At 39.7% G+C, this 20409-nt stretch overlaps 2 protein-coding genes across 8 annotated transcripts; both read right to left on the reverse strand.

Moving 5' to 3' along the window:
• Nucleotides 1–10: 10 nt before the first annotated feature.
• LOC115010454 (forkhead box protein P1-B-like) lies at nucleotides 11–13901 on the reverse strand. Of its 6 annotated transcripts, none has more exons than XM_029435005.1 (16): nucleotides 13797–13901; nucleotides 11199–11330; nucleotides 7480–7617; nucleotides 7291–7380; nucleotides 5655–5775; nucleotides 5398–5506; nucleotides 5172–5279; nucleotides 4835–4922; nucleotides 4411–4488; nucleotides 4113–4308; nucleotides 3802–3878; nucleotides 3560–3661; nucleotides 2192–2319; nucleotides 1340–1394; nucleotides 976–1142; nucleotides 11–855 (listed from the first exon to the last, which is right to left on the reverse strand). In XM_029435005.1, exons 2-16 carry the CDS (start codon nucleotides 11313–11315, stop codon nucleotides 699–701), a joined length of 1731 nt encoding a protein of 576 aa, XP_029290865.1. In that variant the 5' UTR covers nucleotides 11316–11330; nucleotides 13797–13901; the 3' UTR covers nucleotides 11–698. The 6 variants fall into 6 exon arrangements, with proteins under 6 accessions (XP_029290865.1, XP_029290862.1, XP_029290864.1 ...); XM_029435002.1 differs by having other exon boundaries at nucleotides 4107–4308; XM_029435004.1 differs by lacking the exon at nucleotides 7291–7380 and having other exon boundaries at nucleotides 4107–4308.
• Nucleotides 13902–15468: 1567 nt separating this feature from the next.
• Nucleotides 15469–20407, reverse strand: LOC115010456 (eukaryotic translation initiation factor 4E type 3-like). 2 transcript variants are annotated; one of them, XM_029435010.1, is made up of 7 exons: nucleotides 19954–20407; nucleotides 19004–19076; nucleotides 18105–18199; nucleotides 17945–18005; nucleotides 17801–17867; nucleotides 17524–17679; nucleotides 15469–17431 (listed from the first exon to the last, which is right to left on the reverse strand). In XM_029435010.1, the coding sequence occupies exons 1-7, from the start codon at nucleotides 20112–20114 to the stop codon at nucleotides 17388–17390; spliced, it is 657 nt and encodes a 218-aa protein (XP_029290870.1). In that variant the 5' UTR covers nucleotides 20115–20407; the 3' UTR covers nucleotides 15469–17387. The 2 variants fall into 2 exon arrangements, with proteins under 2 accessions (XP_029290870.1, XP_029290871.1); XM_029435011.1 differs by having other exon boundaries at nucleotides 18105–18202; nucleotides 19954–20002.
• Nucleotides 20408–20409: the final 2 nt, after the last annotated feature.

The following is a 20409-nucleotide window of genomic DNA, read 5'->3' on the forward strand; positions in this document are numbered from 1 at the left end:
AAACAGTATCCACATTTTTCATGAGGGATTTATTATTCATAGAGATGCATTGGTTTACAATAATGGTCAATCTATATTATCTACTCTTACAAGCTCGATTAGAGCGAACTCAGCAATGTTGGTGGAAGGGGGGGGTGAAAAAGACCAACAAGTATAAAGAAGCTACGTATTCATTTGATCAATCCATCATACCTTAAATACAAATATATCAGATCATGTTGGCAGTGAACATTTTCATTTTTAAAGCAACATTTTATTTTTTAACCTCTACAAATTTATATATTATGACTACTAAAATAAAATCAGGTAGTGAGGCTCCAACATAGCATAAAGTAGCTATACAAGGGGGGGGGGGGGGCAGCTTTTCATTGTGAAGTGCTAACTATCGATACACCCTTTCCTTTGGCTTCTCTGCTCATCATGCTTCTGTTGTGTACACAAATATAAAATGAGAAAAATCATGAACAGTTTCACAAATGTGTGTTTGTGATGGCGCTCGACTGTACAGAAAGAACTGAGCGCTAGATTAAGTAAAAAAACAAAAACAAAAAAAAAAAGCTGATAAAAAAATTCCCCAAGAAGGGAGTGTTTGGTTACGTAGATGAAAGCAGTTGTTTTTTTTGGAAACTTTTGGAAAACAAAGTCACACAGGCTGAGAGTGAGGCGGCCTTTGCCGTGGAGAACTTTGGACCTCATGGTCAGAAAGAAGGCACGCGATCGAAATGAAGATTGGGCATCTCCGGGCTGCCGTTGTCTTCATCGTGGTTCATCTCTGGGCTGTGGCCGTGCTCGTCTGTGCTCTCCGGAGATTCATAGGGATAACATATCTCCTCATCCTCCTGCTCCTCTTTAATGCTGGTTTTGGAGAAAGAAAGAAACATGTATTCATGTTGTGTGATCATAATTACATTCAATCATCACCGCTGAGTGACACTCAAGATGTCCGGGAACGTAGCTCTGTACTCTGACACTTACAAAGCTTGTGGAGGGGACTGTGTTGCACTGCTGTCACTTTGGTATCCAGATCCAATAGCAAGCGCTCCGTTCATCTGCTCTTGGAGAACATGAGGCAGGGAGTGAAATGGGATGCTGCCCATAGATGCTGCGTTGTAGAGGGAGTTGTTGCCGTCTAGACCACCACTCTGGAAACGGTTAACATTCTCATTATAACACTGCATCAACACGTAACAGGTAAAGCTGGGATCATTCTCAGACTACTGCGATATATACATATACACATATAGTATAACACTTTGTATGTGCACTGCAGCTTGTGTTATATACGTCGTCTTAATTTGTAATATACTGTTGGAAAACAGAGCTTGAAATATCCTCTTACCTGATGAGCAGACCCAACTAGGCTCTGATGGTTATGTGAGTTCATCAGCAGAGACCTGTAGGTACAGAGAAGCAACAAAGTTACATTTCATTTAGTATCAACACCTAAAGGAGCAGAGATCACAACAATATTTGGTGCACCTGCAATTGCCTGTATCTCACATTTTTCCACATCTTATTTATAATACTATATAAATCTACACTGTACTAGAACACAGTTTCTTTTATTTCCATGTCGTTCCATGCACGCAGCCATTAAATGCATATTTAAAACCACATTAAAAAGTGTGCATTTTAACCAACAACATATTCTGAAATCAGAGACCTGTTGTTTCAAAAAGTGCTAAGAATTTCACGAGGTAAATCTGCCGCCGTTGTCATTGTAAATTGCATTACGTGCCGTGCTACAACGGGAAACTTGACTGGGGGAGAGGCTTAGTGGGATATCCTCAAACTGATGGCACTGTGAGCAGCTGCCAACATACACACTGCACTTCCACGTCTGTTTGTTCTACACAAAAGTTAAGAGTTTGAGTCACTGTGGCAAGACATGACAAGCCGAATAACACAATCCCGTGTCATTTTCAACAACCTGCTGACAGCACACTTTCACAGTGATAGAGGTTGTGCAAATTTTCACTTTGTCCGCAAAGGCGTCCGTTTGCTTGTTTTAACATGCCAAATCTGATTTTCTTTGTAGGGCACTTAGTCTTAGCCTTTGAAACTTGCTTACAGTAAATATTGGGTGTAGTTATTGGGTGGAGCTAGAAGGTCAAAAAAGCCTGCTTATCTGACTTCTAGTTATATCTGAAAACACACAGGGTTCTGGCTGCGTGTCCGAGGTACACCTTACCCATTACCAGCCGCCTTCTGGGGCCTTCTCCTGTGGAACTCGATCTCATCTACTGTCCACACGGCTCCCTTCACATTTTCCAAACGTACAAAGCATTTATGGAGGCTGAGATTATGTCTGACAGCATTCTGCAAGATTAAAGAAAATAAGACAATTAGGACTTCTACAGGCCATGAGTGTTGAATTTGCATTTGCCTGGCCATCCTAAACAGACACAGAGACACAGACACACAGACAGACACACAGAGACAGACAGACAGAGACACAGACAGACACACAGAGACAGACAGACAGAGACACAGACAGACAGACACAGACACAGACAGACAGACACACAGACACACAGACACACAGACAGACAGACAGACAGACAGAGACAGAGACACAGAGACACAGACAGACAGAGACACAGACAGAGACACAGACAGACAGAGATACAGACAGAGACACAGAGACACAGACAGACAGAGACACAGACAGACAGACAGACAGACACAGACAGACAGACACACAGACAGACAGACACACAGACAGAGACACAGACAGACACAGACAGACAGAGACAGAGACACAGAGACACAGACAGACAGAGACACAGACAGAGACACAGACAGACAGAGATACAGACAGAGACACAGAGACACAGACAGACAGAGACACAGACAGACAGAGACAGACAGACACAGACAGAGACACAGAGACACAGACAGACAGAGACACAGACAGAGACACAGACAGAGACACAGACAGAGACACAGACACACAGAGACACAGACAGAGACACAGAGACCAGACAGAGACACAGACAGACAGATACACAGACAGACAGACACAGACAGACAGACAGACACACAGATACACAGACAGACAGAGACACAGACAGAGACACAGACAGACATACACAGAGACACAGACAGAGACACAGACAGACAGAGACACAGACAGACATACACAGACAGAGACACAGACAGACAGACACACAGACAGACAGAGACACAGACAGACAGACAGACACACAGACAGAGACACAGACAGACAGACACACAGACAGACAGAGACACAGACAGACAGACAGACACACAGACAGACAGAGACACAGACAGACAGACACACAGACACACAGAGACACAGACAGACAGACAGACAGACAGACACACAGACAGAGACATAGACAGACAGACACACAGACAGACAGAGACACAGACAGACACACAGACAGACAGAGACACAGACACACACAAAATATAGTTTTCTTATCTTATCTATTTCTCGAGTTGCATGAAATCTAAATGCAACCAAATGTTTCCGCACACTTTTCCTGTTATAAATGAATATCCAAAGACATTTAATATGTAATACAGTTCATACCTTCCAGGTAGCTGCATTACGCCTGAAATATGCAAAGTTTCTTGTGAACCAGTTGTAGATTTCATTTAATGTCAGCTGATTGCGAGGTGATTCAAATATCGCCTAGAAGAGAAAGAAAGAGCAACGAGACATTCAAATATGTAGATCTGCTTCATGTCCAGGTCAATATTGTTGTGCAAAAATGTGAATTCCTATTTTCAAAAGTACTTCAATATTTTTGAGGCTATGTAAAAAGACGTTACCTGTCTTATGAGAGACGCATATGTAAATGGCGGCCTGACTTCTGTGCTCAAGTAGAAGTCCTTATTATCAACTATATCTGTGGAGAGACATTAACAATATTCATAAATAAACATATACAGAGTGAATATAAAACACAAAAGAAAACAGACCTAATATACAATAAATAGGAAAATACTAATAAATAAGAAAATGAGTCCCTTTTCTGTGTCCCGATGAAAGGATCTTTGTGTGCATCCTTGCAGAAGCGTGTTTCAGCTCAAAAGCAACCAAACAAAGTGAATGAAGTTCTGAATCATGAGCTCACCGTTACCTTGGCTCACAGAGCGGCTGTACCGCCTCCGTACAGGGGTTCCAGTGAACATGCTATTGGGAGTGAGGACTGAGGGGGATTCAGAGAGCGGCGTCAGGGGTGTGGATGGAGCTGTGGCACTCTGAGACAAACTCATAGGAGGAGAACCTTTGGGCAATGTTGCCTGGGAGAAGGATACATTAGGCACCAGATTAGCCTGAAAAAAACAAGGCAGTTGAGTCAGGAAAAAACGTCAGCGGAAATACAAGCAAAACAATATTTATTTTAATTGAAGGAAACAGTCATAGCAGGTACTTACAGGCTGTGCTGTGGGTTTGGGTTCGGAGGACTTGAGATGAGCCATCATGGCCTGCAGTCGCTCTTTGTCCTTTTTCAACTGTGTTACATGATGAGGCAGAAAATAGAAGTGAGAGAGTAGGTGAATTCACGGATTGTGTTAAATGACGAAATAACATTTCGCTGTGGGAATACGTATTTTCTGGCATCCTGAAAAGTGTAATTATCTAAAAGAGACATCACTTCTGTTTCCAGCCCTGGTGTGAAAACACCAACCGCTGCTGACATTTGTCAGAATCTTTAGAAAGCTCTTCCTGTCTAGACACACACATATACATATACATATACATATACATATACATATACATATACATATACATATACATATATTGTCCCTTTTGTTGAAATATAAAAAGGTCTTTAGAAAACCTATAGAAAGATCGTACCTGCAGTTCCAACTGTTGAACCACTTGCATCTGCACACGACACTGTGCTGTGCTCTTGTCATCCAGTATATGTTCACCGTTCAAATGTCTGCAGACAAACACATTCTGAATCATGACATGCTCTAAGGGTTGCACCGGCTGAGAGCAAAGAATACGAAATCATTTCATTTCACCTTGAATAACATTAAACATGACAACAGGGCTTTACAGCACAAAAAAAGGAAACATATATCCTTTTATTTCCGATATATTAACTATATCTGATTTACACTACATCATGATAGATTTGAATAAACGTTACGAGAGCTTTAGAGGTTTGTAAAGTTTCACCACTCACTTTAGAAATGCCTGAAAGTCTCCAAAGACCGTCTCACAGCCCGGCCATTTACACATGCCGTTTCCGTACAGCGCATGGCTATTCTGTGTGTTTGCATCCAGTGACCCGCTGCAGCGTGAACACAAGTCCACCGTTAATGACACAATCTCAGAGTCGACATGTTGGTTCTGCTCAAGCACAACACAAACAGGGAACATGGAATCTAAAGCTCTGACGGGGACAGTACCTTTCGTTCCTCTTCTGAAGAGTGTGAAGACCGTTGGTGGTAGACTGTTGTTGACTGGAAGACTCTCTGGTGTCTCCACCGGCACACAGGATGCTACCATTATCACAGCCTGAAATTGCATATATAAATAAGTTGTTGTGCGAGAACACACTGGGGTGCCACTACGTTTGCATGAGTCACTTTGTATTGACGACCAATGTGTGAAAGTGTTTGACGTTCTTAAACAGCAGAGCAGTAAGATGTGTATCACGTTATACCTGCGAGTGCAATGGGGCTGCTGGGAAGGACAGACAGCAGGCCTTGTCTCTGCAGGTTGAGGAGATGTTGCTGCTGCACCTGAAGGAGCTGCTGCTGGATGGCAATCTGTTGGGCTGTCAGCTGTGACAGAGAGATGAAACAAAATCCATCAGTAAAGGCCTTCCCCATTCTTCGTACGGAATACAGTTCGTCTACAGTTTGATTTCACCTTTACCTTGGATTAATCATAAGACAGATATGACAGAGAGCGTGTAAGGACCACTAGTCATCACACTGGACATTTCAGCACAGTCAATCCCTTCGCTTACACAGGTAATGTAATGAGGTAAAGAAGAAACAAGCATCTATTTGATCATCATATTCTCTGTTGGTCAAACATTGTGAGACAAACGACAGCAGTTTCCCACCATCTTGGTTGTGTCCAACACACTTAAAGGAAGAAATGGCCGCTTTTGTTTTCATCTAATTAGATAAAAACCATGTGGAGCACATCTCCTCTTAGAGTACATCCAATCATTTTTTCCTTGCATCCAACACCTGCTGCCTTTTGCACTCAGCCATGCCGCGCCTACGATGTGTTAGGAATTTTTCTGTTAAGTGATGATGTCATGCTGTCAAGCAAATACATGCACACAACACAAGCTGACGTGCGAGTTAACGGCTCTTTGTTTTGGCTCTTTGTTTTTTTACACATGTAACTGATTTGCTGACACTCAAGTCCACGAGACGGAAAGTTTGAGTTCTGGGACAGAGCAACATGTAGCATCTGAACATGTGATGCACATGGTTAAATGGATAAACTCGACGCCCTTGAAGTGGAAACACTGCACGCAACTGTCTTTAAACTAATTAAAAATCATTACAAATAAGTGCCATCCGAAGCCGAACGCACCTCCTGTGTAATTAAGGTACATTACTGTTACAGTTTCACCCTCGCAGAGAACTGGATATTTTAAATGTGATATTCCAGGCTGTGCTGTATGAGTAACTGCTTCTAATAATTACTATAATTTCAACAAAAAAAAGGTAAGTTATCCGTCATTTAACCTTTTGTACTCCTGAATCAGACTTTCCCCCAATTCAGGAGTACGTTTTTGTTGCATGATAAATATTGCTCCACTGATAAAATATTCATTAACTAGGGATGTTAATCATTAACCGACAATAAGAATTCTTTTTACCTATTAATGCGATTAGTTAAACAAAAACTGTGCACGACTTAGAGAAAAGCTGGTCCACCTTAAAGGTCAGTTCACCTTCAATGAGCTGCAACCATGTTGTTGTCTTCTTCACTTTAAATCAGCAGGTGGCCAGCAACAACTTGCCTCGTGGGCCTTGAGGAGTTTGTTCACCGACAAATTAAACTGTAAGCTGCATTGCTACGTTCGCAGCTATAACGTTACTGGGACAGTGGCTGCATGTGCAATGCACGTACCAGTGTGGCTGCTACACTGCAGCTGGCGATTAATGATTGGTTTAACCCGTTTGTGCATTTGGTTATCGTTGCAGCTGGGCGGATGTTAGGCACTTTAACCACCGCAGCGCGCCGCATGCAAGGCACCATCGGTCTGTCGGTCAGAATTTTCTAACTTAGCATCCCCTATCACAAACTAAATAATAATGAATGAAATTTACCTCTTGACTAACAATCCCAGCATTCTTCTGTTGCAGCAGCTGAATATTTAGCTGCTCTTGCTGATTCTTGAAGACCTCTTGAATTTGTTGCTGCAGAAATGATGACGACATTTGAGCAAAGACAAATAAAAGCATCGTGTTTAATGTGGTCTGGGACAAACGCAGATTTATTCTACAAACATGCATTACCTGGTGTAACATGAGTGCTTTCTGCTGCTGGAGCAGCGCTTGGAGCTGCTGAGGACTGAGCACCTGCTGCTGTGGGGTCTGTTGCAACTGCTGGGGGGCCTCTGCTGGTGGGGTCATCATGGATAATGACACTGGAACCTGCAAGACAGAATGGCAGGTTAAAATCCATACCACAAAAAGAAGAAAACACTAGGTAGGCTGTTCTGGGTGTGTGTGTGTATGTGTATGTGTATGTGTGTGTGTGTGTGTGTGTGTGTGTGTGTGTGTGTGTGTGTGTGTGTGTGCATGGAGGCTACTTTCATTCAATCTACTTGGGCTGCATTCAAGTGCAGACAATCAACAAACGGTATGTCTTTAGGTTTACGAGACACAGCTACATTTCTGCAGGAGTAACCTGATGTGTGTATACAGAGTTTCTAGCAGATATGTTAACAACACTACATGTGCAAGACAAAGACAAACACTTCAAACATCCAAAACAATTCAATCCAAAGTTGAACTAAAACTGAACCAAACAGGTAAATACATTTACACACCTGAGCTGAACACAGACACACACACACACACACACATACACACACAACAGCACTGTCAGTCCAAGTGCTCTGATGTTAAAGACAAAAAAGACTTTTATTGTTAGACCTAATATATGCCAGCCTTGGTTAATACGGTAGTAAGTACAGTAATAAGGTAGTTAAGTAAGTATCACGGTCTCATCGCCCTTTATGAACATAAAGAATGAAAATAGCAAATGAAAAAACAAATGCAGCCATACTTTTGTTCTGCAAAAGATTTGCATAAAATTAGGCTATACTGTGCATGTCAACGCATCCATTCTTCCCTGTAATTGCTGTCATGTAAATGTAGTGAGTGTAGACTCCAGAACATGCTCAATGACTAGAGACCCAATACACACACACACACACACACACACACACACACACACACACACACGTAATGTCAAACCTACTCCTATACAGGGCTGCAGCTAGCTATTATCATCATTTCATATGCATCTACTTCTTCAGATGTCTTGTTTTGTTCTGAGCAACAGTCCCAAACCCAAAGATATCCAGTTTACTATTGTGCACCATAAAGTAAAGAATAAAATCCTCACATGTGAGAAGCTGGAACCAGCAAATGTCTGACACTTAATGTTCTGTTGGTGGATGCCTCTTGTTCAAACTCAAAAGATAACATATAGTTACTCACAGTACTGATGCTTATTATTTATTATTCACAGTTCAATCTAGCAAACTGAACTTGACTCTACTGCCAATTCTGCTAAAAATGAACCACACAACAACAACAACAACAACAACAACAACAACAACAACAACACTGGATGTCCTGGGGGGGATTAGAATTCCATCAAAACAACAACAACAACAACAACCAGTACCACAAAAACAACAACAACATCCTCTGTGAGGCATGCAGCAATTACCCATCCCCCACACTGTCAAGCCTCACAGCTCAAGGGATGTTTACAGTAAACACAAACAGAGTAATCAAAATTGCAAAGACATATAAATAATGAATTAAAAAGAAGCATACAGAGCCTGTTTATGAAAACAGAACTTGAGATTCGTATTTTAATTAAGGTCTGAATCACAAACAAACATTTCTCTCCAAGGCAGAGTCTGCTTTGAATCGGGTAAACAAACTGACAGTGAATTTCACAGGCTTTGGGCTCACAATAACAGATGACTGCCTCCTACTTTGTCCTTTCTTATGAAATTCAATGCTCCAGAGGTGGCCACCAAAGCAATGAAAACAGGCCTATCCCACAAACAGAGCCAGTTGGCCCCCCTGTTTTTTCTGTGGACACCATCAACACAACAACAGCCTTCGCCTAATCCCTGTTGCCATGGTAGCCAGCAAGTCCAAACATCTTATGTTGTTGTTATTGTTAAAAGTCATACCAGTGAGCCGCTGAGTGTAAATACGGATCTGTTCCCGCAAGACTGGTCTTGTGAACTCTGAGACGACTGACAGAAAATAGGAACGCTGAAAACAAACACAATCTGCTTTCTCTTCTCAGATTTAATATTTACTAACATGCCCTAATGGGTGTGGCCCACTCGCAAAAACATACTTATTTGGTAATAAACTTTACAGAAGATTAATTAAAAAAGGAGATCTAAAAAATAGGAAATTACACAATTCAAAAAACCACAGAAATTGTCATTAACAGAAACATTACACAGAACACTTTAACTAAGCAAAATATTAAACCTTGATTTATATATATCTTTTAAATAGCCTATTTCATAAAACAAATACAGAATGAGTTGCACAAACCTGATAGTGTCCATTCAAAAGTCTGTCTTGGCACAAAGAAAATAAATGCTGCTCAGCAATAACGCTCTGCCGGACAATCTAACAGAGCTTCGCTAACCTACTTGACGGGAGCATAAACAAAACTAACAATATACCACTGATCCCTCCGCCCAGCAGGAGCCGGGCTCTCCCGCCCCTTCTCAACCTCAGTACAACCTCCCCCCATGCCTGTGCTCCCCCTCCAGCATAAATATACAACACTGCAGTTTGGAGAACCTGAGACATTCGAAGTTAGATGTTCGGGGATACATTTCCATGTGACCAAACAAAGCACCTCAGTTCAGTTCTCATGCAACAGATTGATTACGGACAATGAAAGATATGATGTTTGGATACCAGACCAGCAGTACAGTTCAAAAGTAAAAAAACAAGCTGCATCAGCTGCAACACTTGTGAGTGTTGCGAACAAAACATTTACACATGTGTCTACGCAGCTGTGAGGTGTAAACAAAGTAAAAGACCTGTACTCAACAGCAGCTTTTATGAACACAACATCATTTGCTTCAGGGCTGCAACTATGCAACTATTCATGATGTATGAATCAGCAAATGTTTTTGATTAATAGTTTGGTCCCAACAAAGTCCATCATGATTTCCTACAGGCACAAGTGAGGTCAGTACAAAACCCAAAAGATATTCAGTTTACGATCACGTGAAGCAAAGAACAACAGCAAAACCTCACAATTGAGAAGCTGGTTGTCTCCAATGGCTCACTTGTGTCCACGTGTTCCTCGTCTTCAATGTCGCCACACATTTGTTAGAATCGTACATTTCTGAGCAAATGATTCTAATAATTATAATATCAGGAATATGCTCAAATAAATGTAATAGATCTCACTGTGTCGAGAGCCGTGGAACGCAAAGCCAAACTACACAAATGTTTGAGTAGAGATGCAACTAAAGATTATTACATTATTTGATTAATCAGCAGATTGTTAATCTATCAATCATTTATATTGTCAAAATTGAACCATCACAAAGTCCTAGGTCTAGGTGACATCTTCAAATGACTTGTTATGCCTCCAACAGTCCAAAGTGCAAAGATATCCTGTTTACTATCACGTAAGACATAAAAAATAAATCAAAAAATCTTCACATTTGTAAGACTGGAGGCAGGAAATGTTTGCCATTGTGGGTTGAGAGCGGACTCGAACCACGAAGCAACTATCAAAATGGTCGTTGCTTAAGTTTCTATTGAGCTTCAATCAATGAATTGACAATCCATTTCAGCTCATACAAACATAAGTACAGGGTTAGTGTTGTATAGTGTTGCCACGATATTGGAATATGTCATATGTTGGTGAAATGTGCAAAGATAAAGAAATTATATATATGTACACAATGTGTGTAAAGCAGATGCAGCTGGGAATGACTGACCTGTGGTGCCTCTGGAGGAGGAGGCTGGCTGCTCCTCACTCGACTCTCATTCTCACTATTATTCCCGTTCTCTGTCTGAATGAAGTAGCTTGTTGGTTCTGACCCAGACTCATGCATCTGGACTTCACTCACCTGAGAAAGCAAATGCATAAAAATAAAATAAACATCTGGATAAAGTAGTACAACATAATGACAGTACAGGGAGCAAGAAAAGCAGAATAGGCCGACCGCTTTCTGGGTGTGTTTGACAAAGCCTTTTACTTTACAAGGTGATAAGGTTCATTCTCTGAGAAAGATTTAACAATATATGAATGAATGAACCAATCATGTCAAAGAAACTTAACCTGAAGCGACAGCACTAAAGGTTAAGAACTACACGGCTGTAGCTCTACCCTGCAAGCCAAACATTCTCTTCTGCAAGTGAGAGAGGAACATGCTAGATCTATTTGTTGAATAACCGAGTGCTGCCATGACTACTGTAAACACAGGGGCCCTGGGTCCGTGTTTATGTGCAAACATATCTTCCTTCTGGAACAATTTACCATTAACCAGGTGGTGCGATAAACGGCTGTGGCAGGTAGTACAATGCACGTAAGTAAGCTTTTATGTATACAGCTTGGGCGTGTTTGAGTCAAAAGCTAAACAGCACAAACAAAGGTAAATAAAGTAGGTAAATAATGTGAGCAGATGGAAAGCTACACAGAAAGCCTCGAATGAAACAGACCACATGGCCTCAAAAGATAATGTCATTATTTTTAAGGGTTACCCAACCATCAGATTCACATATTGAAATCAACCTGTCAATCAATCAATCAGTGGAGCAACATCAACATTTAGACAACATCTGACAGATGATCTGATTAAACTTCCACTCATGACCAAAACGGTGCCAACAGTTACACATTAAAGAAGAAAAACAGCTCACAGCGTTTCCTGCATTTCAGTGGTAGATGACTACTTAATAGTAAGTTATATCTAGCCGCAGCAATGCGTCATTGTCCAAACTTTTCCTGCAATCTAAACCTTAAACATATCTAATCAAAAGAGGCAGTTGTTGGTGAGGTTTCCACTCTGTTTACTTTTGCTTTCAGCATCAGGATTAGTTCTGAAGACAAAGGGCAGCGTTTCCTGCAGACATTTTTGAAGACGTCAGGGGTGACTGCAGTCCATTCCATATTAGTTCCATTATGCATTACTTTAAAAACAATATTATCTGGATACTGTATGATTATGATAATGGGGAAGACATGCTGCAGTGCAACTGTTTTCGGGATGGACTGTGTAATAAGTGCATGATTCATTTTTACTTTATTCAAAATGTTTTCACCACAGGGGCAACCCTCCAGCAGTGGGGGGCCCCCCAATCTTCAAAGAATGCAAAGGAAACACTGCAAAGAGGCCTTTCCTTAAGAAAGAGTAAACAATATACACCCTCTTCCTTAAGAATACTGAATTTGACATCTGGTTTCACACAAGCTATTAGTTGGGATCATCAAAATGGCTTTAGCTACCCATGTCAAAAGTATAATTGTGAAACAGCCAAATAACATACTTTTAAATTATTGATGCTTAAATATGTGTATAACTGGATAGGATTTATACAGATACATTCACAAGATTCTCCACATTAAGCAGAAGAAAAAAAATATGTTTTGGCATCAACATTTGCTGATACTGCAGAAAACCCATTATAAGATGAACAACAAATTGTGTCTATGATAATCAATTACAGTTTTATGCTGCAGTGCATTATAATATGAGCATGTTATAACCAATAAAGTAACACCACTGTTCCACTATCAAGTCATGGTTAGCAAAGTATATTGAACTATTTATAACTACAACTTATAACAACAAAAGCACATTATTGTTAATCGATATTTTAATCTGTGATGCACTAAACCTATTGGGTTTCAGTCTACATTGTTTTTGTCTTCGGTGTCCGACTGATCATCGTCATTCACAACCTTGAGTTGTCTCGGCTCGTGTAAGTACGATTTCACACTGTAATGAGTTACAACTAAAGCTTATTTTTGTTAAGTTACGTCTGAATAAAGCTAAGTTCATATGGTCGGAAGTTAATTTAGCAACACATTACGGACCTCTAGATCACCATTTCATCGGACAATCAACACCTTATACTTAAATAACTGATAAACGTTATCTGATGTAACGTTAGTTTTGTATATTTGAGCAATGTTGTTATCACTAAGTTAGCCTAATATGAGTCGATACCCTTTAACACCAACCACCGCAGTCTGAGATTTGCGTTGAGGACTTGAGCCTTCAACTAGGCATTTATATGGAGAAAACAGGAGGTTTAAAGGTGTGTATGCTAACCTATATTAATTCCCTAGTGTTGCACCTCCACTGTCTTTAATAACTTATGTTAGCTAGACTGGAAAACAGTTTTTCGACGAACCTTGCGGGGTGGCGTTTGTGTTAACAGCCCAACAAAAGCTAGCAAGCCTTTCCTAATGCTAGCTTGTAAGAAACGTTTCTCTCTCCTCTTCCCCTTTAATATCACAATTAAGCCAACGTTATATTCAACAATCGTTCAGTGAGTGTCATCGCGCTGTTGAATTAAGGTTTACTTACCGAATTATGTACGGGCAGACAGTCTTTGACTCGGGGTGGTGTCTGAGGAACAGCCCTCGGAGCACTGCCTTCCTTAGTCGCGAGCTAGCTACAAGTTGCTAACAGAGGGCGTGGCTTAGGTAAAAGTAAACATTGGTGACGTCACGCGAGACTTCTTCAGATCATATTGAATTTTGACGCAAAATAAAGTATAATTATGAATCTGGTTTCTGGTTTCCCATATTGTATGACATTACTGGAATTATATTGTCCAAAACAACACATGCAATTAGTAATGAAGGTAAAAATATAATCACTTTTCTTTTCTTTTTAAACTTAAACTTAAAATAAAAATCTTATCAGAAGAATTTCATATTCGTAAAGAAAAATGCCTTAATTCAACCCCATCTTTTAAGTTTTTTTAATTGAAATGTAATGTTAGTTTGAGTTTAAATGTGTATGTCAGTAGCTAAACTTAGATATGTTTGTCTGTCACAAAAATGAGTCTAATATTTATGTATTATTATGATTATTATTATTACCTTCTGATGTAGCTATTTTTTAATTGGAATTGTATAACTCATTGTTTGTACACAAATAGTAGTATTGTCCTTTTTGCAGAAAAGGTCAAATGAACAGATTGTATGCCAAAACGATTCCTCTATTAATTTTGGGCAAGAAATACAAATTATTCATTGGCTCCTCAAAAAATAAACGTTTACAGGGAAAAATATAAGAAATAAATTGACTACGACATTTAGTTCTATTCTAATCTAAGTTCTATTACAAATGTAAAAATAATTTTAGGAATTTAATTAAGTCATTCAGCTCAGTCCATTTTGGATCTTTCACTCCTCATATCCCTGGTTATGTGAAAAAAATATGTAAAATATTATCCTAGATGTAATATTATGTGTCATTAAAAAAAAACCTTTCTATTAATTCTTGTAACTAAGTCTACATTTTGTGACATCCCTACTCAGTCCCGGCAAAAGCCAGATGTGCAAAACAATGTCTCCCTGCATCACTAACCATACAGAGTCTCGGTCATAAAAAGGCATTTAATCCAATTTATACAATCCAAGATCAACACAAACATCCTGCTCAGTACTGTGAACATGTGTAGTATAGAGACAGGCTGGTCAAAGTATACAAAAGGACCGAATGAGCATTGGTGCTGCATATATGCTAATGTATTGCTACGTGCAATTGTATTGTAAAGTCATAAAGTCATTGTAAAGACAAGACTGCCTTCACGTGGAGATGATCGTTACAAATGTAGCTTTCTTGAATATTATTTTTTAGGTCCATGCGTGGATACAACCACAAGAGGGAGACATTGTCCTTCTGGCCGTCATGAAATGGTGGCTTCATATATTCTTAAAGTAAACCAGGGACATGAGCGTGTGACATTAAAGTATTTCAGTGCCTTAGTTTAAATCACAGTCAAGTGTGTTCCCATGGCGAAGACAAGACTTGTATTTATTTAAAAATGTGTAATACTTGCTGCAATTTCTTTCCGCTCACGATAGATAAAGTTTCCTTTAATATTTATTTCAATGCAAACAAATCTACCTAGTAGAAATGAAAAATGACACATCTTGGAATCTTACACAAGGCCTTGAAGGATTTTCTGACAATGAACTGAAGACAAAGATGATGACAATCTCTCCAAGAAAAACCGAGTCTATGCTGGTTATAATGCTGTTTCTGTTTTTATTCAATGCAATATTGATATTCACATCACACATACAGTACAGTAAGTATTCCACAAAGCAAAAGGTGGAAGTTTAGGCATCTTTATTTCTCAAAGACGTGTAAAACTAACAGAGAAACATGACTTTATACGATTTCAACATGCTGAACTACAGATGACATTCTAAACTGCTGGTAAACACAAGGCACCATCCAAGATCAACAATCTGGTCAACTGTATATGTGCAAGGGTACAGTGTTCTCTCATCCTACAGTATGTGTTTATATTACATGAGCAACAGAAGCCAGCATCATAAATACTTACACGTCTGATTTGATTGAGAAATCATAGCAGCAGTGTTTCTGTGGCTTCCAATGCACACTTCACAGCTATGTAGTAATTACCTCAAATGTTTAAGTAGTATAATACAGGTACTCAAAAAAATCTGCTCTGCTCTTTGCAGTTTAGAATAGTCAATCTCACTCCCTCTAATACACACACACACACACACACACACACACACACACACACACACACACACACACACACACACACACACGCTAAGACAAGGGAAAGGTGCCTTTGGTGAGATGTATAAGGGTTCAAGTTCATTTACTACATTTTTACATTTCCCTAATATGATTATGATTTTCCAGTCTTTTACATAACCACAGAACTAAATCTTAAACATCTATGGATATCAGAGACACTGCAAATTGATTTGGTACAGCACCAGAAAAGCATCTGTGACTAACCTGTTTCAAAATAATTTGACCCTGCTGCAACATTTGCATCATTTCACAAAACACCCACAATGTGTACAAATACACCAAAATAGGCCCCGAGCGGTCCCTCTAGGAAAGTAAGATTTAGAGCAACACATTTTTACTGATGTCCAGATTTCTGTAGGTCATGTGTATGTTCACAACCTTTCCTGGGGTCAATATAATCTATTAAGGGTAGGCTTCACAAGTTCAATTTTAACACAGGTCATATAAACATTAAAAAAAAGAAATACAATGTCAACTTTGTCCTCTACACATCTCAAAATACTATTAGAAGCAAGAACAAATAAACAGCTTTACACTTTATCAGAAAAGGTGACACAAAACCAAAGTGGATTTGGTGTACACACACACACACACACACACACACACACACACACACACACACACACACACACACACACACACACACACACACACACACACACACACACACACACACACACAGTAAGAAACAAAGTGCTTGATTTGAGACAGATGCTTCAACAAAATGACAACCACAACACTGCAAATTCTACAGAATAGAAATGATTGCATATATTTCTCAGCATCTTCTCATGATGATTTATGTACTGAGGTCATTTTATTGTAACAACATATTTCTTTTCACAATCCGTTCGTATCCTAAAAAATAAGAGAATGTGCAATTTACCGCCCCTATATTAGCACTACAGCATACTCAATTTTACGTTAGGCAACTGTATTTTGAAACTCACTAGAAAAGCCTTGTAATGTATTGTTAAAAACGTTTGCTTTGTGACACTAGTCCTCCACAAACAGCACAAATTATGCTATAATACATAAAAAAAAAATCTGACATGTACATCTACATGATCTGCTGTTTTGGTTAAGGATTTGCAAAAACATTTTTGAAATATAAAAACACACAAACACGCCCACAGATAAAAATTGAACTAGAATGGCTGTTTGCTTTCGGATTAAATGTATCTAAAGTATTTTGAATATTATTATGAATGACAGTAGTGAATGAGAATCATAATACAAGGGCTACATTTTGAGGTAATTAGGACGATACATTAAGAAACTATGAACTCAAGTGCTTCAAAATGTGCCCAAATATTATCCAAAACATGTTCAAAGGGTATCGAGGGCTCTGACGCGCAAACTGTGTTAATGCCTTCGACCTCCCTCAAAAGCGTGGTGCTCCTCGTGTGCTGAAATTCAAGCAAAAGCAACAATTACTCACATGTCATGGTGTTATTGTCAATCCATTATGTCTTTGTTAATATTCCAAGAAAATGCTTACGTTTGTAAAACACTGCTTTAAAAGGTATTTGTGGAAGGAGCTCATTGATCCTGGTCAAGATGTTTGACTCGTTAGCACAAGAAGCGTTTCCATTCCAGACCTGAAACACATCTTCTCTGTCTCTTACGCTGACGCTGACCCCGACTACTTCATCGTCTGCAAGAACAGCAGCAGAGGATGAGATTAATGCAATTCAGACTTGCAGTGCTGTGTACATAAAAATGCAAGCCTCTGCAAAAGCCGCTGCATTTTCACTTAACTCAATCAAGACATTTACCTGAGGGACAATAATCACTGAACTGCTCTCCAATAATAGCCAATAGCAACTCCTTCCATACAACAGTCTGTAAACATGAAGAACAAAGTTAAATCGTAAATAATAAGAAAATTGTAAGTAAAATGTATTGATTATGTCACTTACAGTGCATTCTTTGGGTACTTTCATCTTCCAAACACCACCTTTAGCATTGCTTTCTTCCTCCCTGGATGCAAACCAGCACGCAACGTTACATAAACCAATTTGAAACAGCTTCAAGCACTGTGACATACGTGCATTCATGTTAAAAAAAAAAGAAACTTACCAGAGTGGTTTTCTTTCTCCTCTCATGAGATGATAGCTACATCTCAACGGCAAGCTAGAGACGCCGGGTATGTTGTTGTAAACTCTCCAAAAGTTCTACTCCAGTGACAATAGGGGAAGAGAGGAAACAGGTTATTTTATTAAACCATTTACTGGCACAAGGAGAGCAGCCTTGTTAATATGTCACATTTGTCACACACACACACACACACACACACACACACACACACACACACACACACACACACACACACACACACACACACACACACACACACACACACACACACACACACACACAAACACACACAAACGAATCCTTGTTTAACACAGTAGTGGTTAGGGATTCATAAAGTGGTACTTGATCTCTTTAACGGCCTGCCATAATCACAATGATACATTAAAAATAACCAGCGATGCTAAGTATGTCAGTAATTCAGTTTACAGATTAACAGCAGATGTTTCCCTGTCAACACATTTGTTTTAACACATGGTTAGTAGCGCTCCAAACTATTTATTAGTAAGTTATAGCACATCATGACACACATCGATGCCGGCAGAGCGTTCGGAAACAATGTGCTCTGCTATTGAACCTCCGGCTGATGATGTGGTTTGACCTGTATTCCCGTGTCTAAGGATGACACATGTATCACAGATAATTGTTTACTTTCAAGTACAAAGACATGACTGAAAAATAAAGCGCTCTGTGTTTAAAAGTATGGCTGTGGTTTTTCGGTGCATTTGGGAGAAAGAAGGAAATCAGCATATCATCTTGATTTGAGTGTAAATGATAGGCCCGGGGACGATATGTACATTTCATGTTCACGATTATCCTGGAAACCTGCTATTGAAATCACTCCCAGTGCTGTGCTCTAGTATCAAGACTGTAAAGCATCTTACCTGGACGGTCTCCACGGTGTAGATTTTCTTCAGGTTTGACTCACATTCAGCTGCCGTAGTTCCTGGTAGAGATCTGACAAAAATGTAATTGATTGTATTCTTTTAAAATGATAAGCTTGTAACAAGTTTGTCCTCAAACTTGATGTTCTAAATGCATTTCCTTCAGTGCCACATTAATCAGACATGTTTCAGTGAGCTACCCTCTGAGCAGACAAGTTGGGGGAGGGGGGGGGGGGGATCAGATGACATATAAGCCAGTAAACAGTAAACAACACTGACCCCATTTGAACACAGGACCCTCTGAGTTGTACACACTGTGCATGATGCTGCTTGTGCAACTCGCTGTCACCTGAGTTCAACTCTGTTGTGATTGCTTAACATTAATTCTAAAATCACTTTTATATAAAACATATCTTTAAAAAAAAAAAGGTGTTCTACTTTGTATAAAGCAATGGCACATTTGACCTAAACAAGAGTTTTAACCCTTTAATCAACCATAAGAAAGTTCTTCAGTAAACAATGGCAACAGACACAGGAGTGACTCAACGAGGTTTTAACAATTGCTCATGCTCACAAAAATACAGGTAAAGCCTAACAATGAACTGACCTTCAGTTATTATGTTTAACCAGTCATAATTACACCCTTTGTTTATATTTAAGATCCTTCCAAGAGGAGGACTTGCGTATGTAGGTCAGAGAGAGTTGGTAGAAAAGCTGCATCAACACCAACAGGCACTGTTTGTTGTAATGTTATTATTATGTAATATATTAAGACAGAAATCCCCTAAGTCGCTGTTAAACACATCTATATTATATCTGGGCTGATTTAGAGCAGGCCTGTTACATTCATGTCCCTTCTTTGTTCTCATTAAAAAGGTCAGCGACAAAGAGTTCACCTACTTGACACTTAATAATATAACATTGGAGGGGTTAACTAAGCAGCGTCTTACCTATCAAGCCAGAAGGTCCACGGAGAATGTAAAGGCAAAGTGTCGTATTCATTGTCACTTGAAATCATTCCCAGATCTCTGTCGCTGATGTGAATGTTGTGCTCCAGCAGACCCTGGCTGGATGATGTGCTCATTTGTAACGCAGCTACAGGAACTGCCATTGTTGCCTCTGAAAACCGAATGACTTTGTAAAAGCTTGCAGGTCTCTTGTGCAGATGTTTTCACCAGGGCTGTTATCGTTATTTATAGGTTCGTAAGGTAAAATTAACCCCTATCAGCTGTTGACTCATTGGTCGCTTCACCGGTTTGCGCCGTCACAACAACAGAGACACGATGACGCTCGCGGACTGCCTGCAGCATCTACAGCGACCCAGAAGTGTCTGTCACTGAAGTCTGCACATACTCCTACAGGATATATATTTATTAGCTCTATAAGAACACAGAGTATTTCAATTA

The sequence above is a fragment of the Cottoperca gobio genome, chromosome 7 (assembly GCF_900634415.1).
Source record: "Cottoperca gobio chromosome 7, fCotGob3.1, whole genome shotgun sequence".
NCBI lineage: Eukaryota > Metazoa > Chordata > Actinopteri > Perciformes > Bovichtidae > Cottoperca > Cottoperca gobio.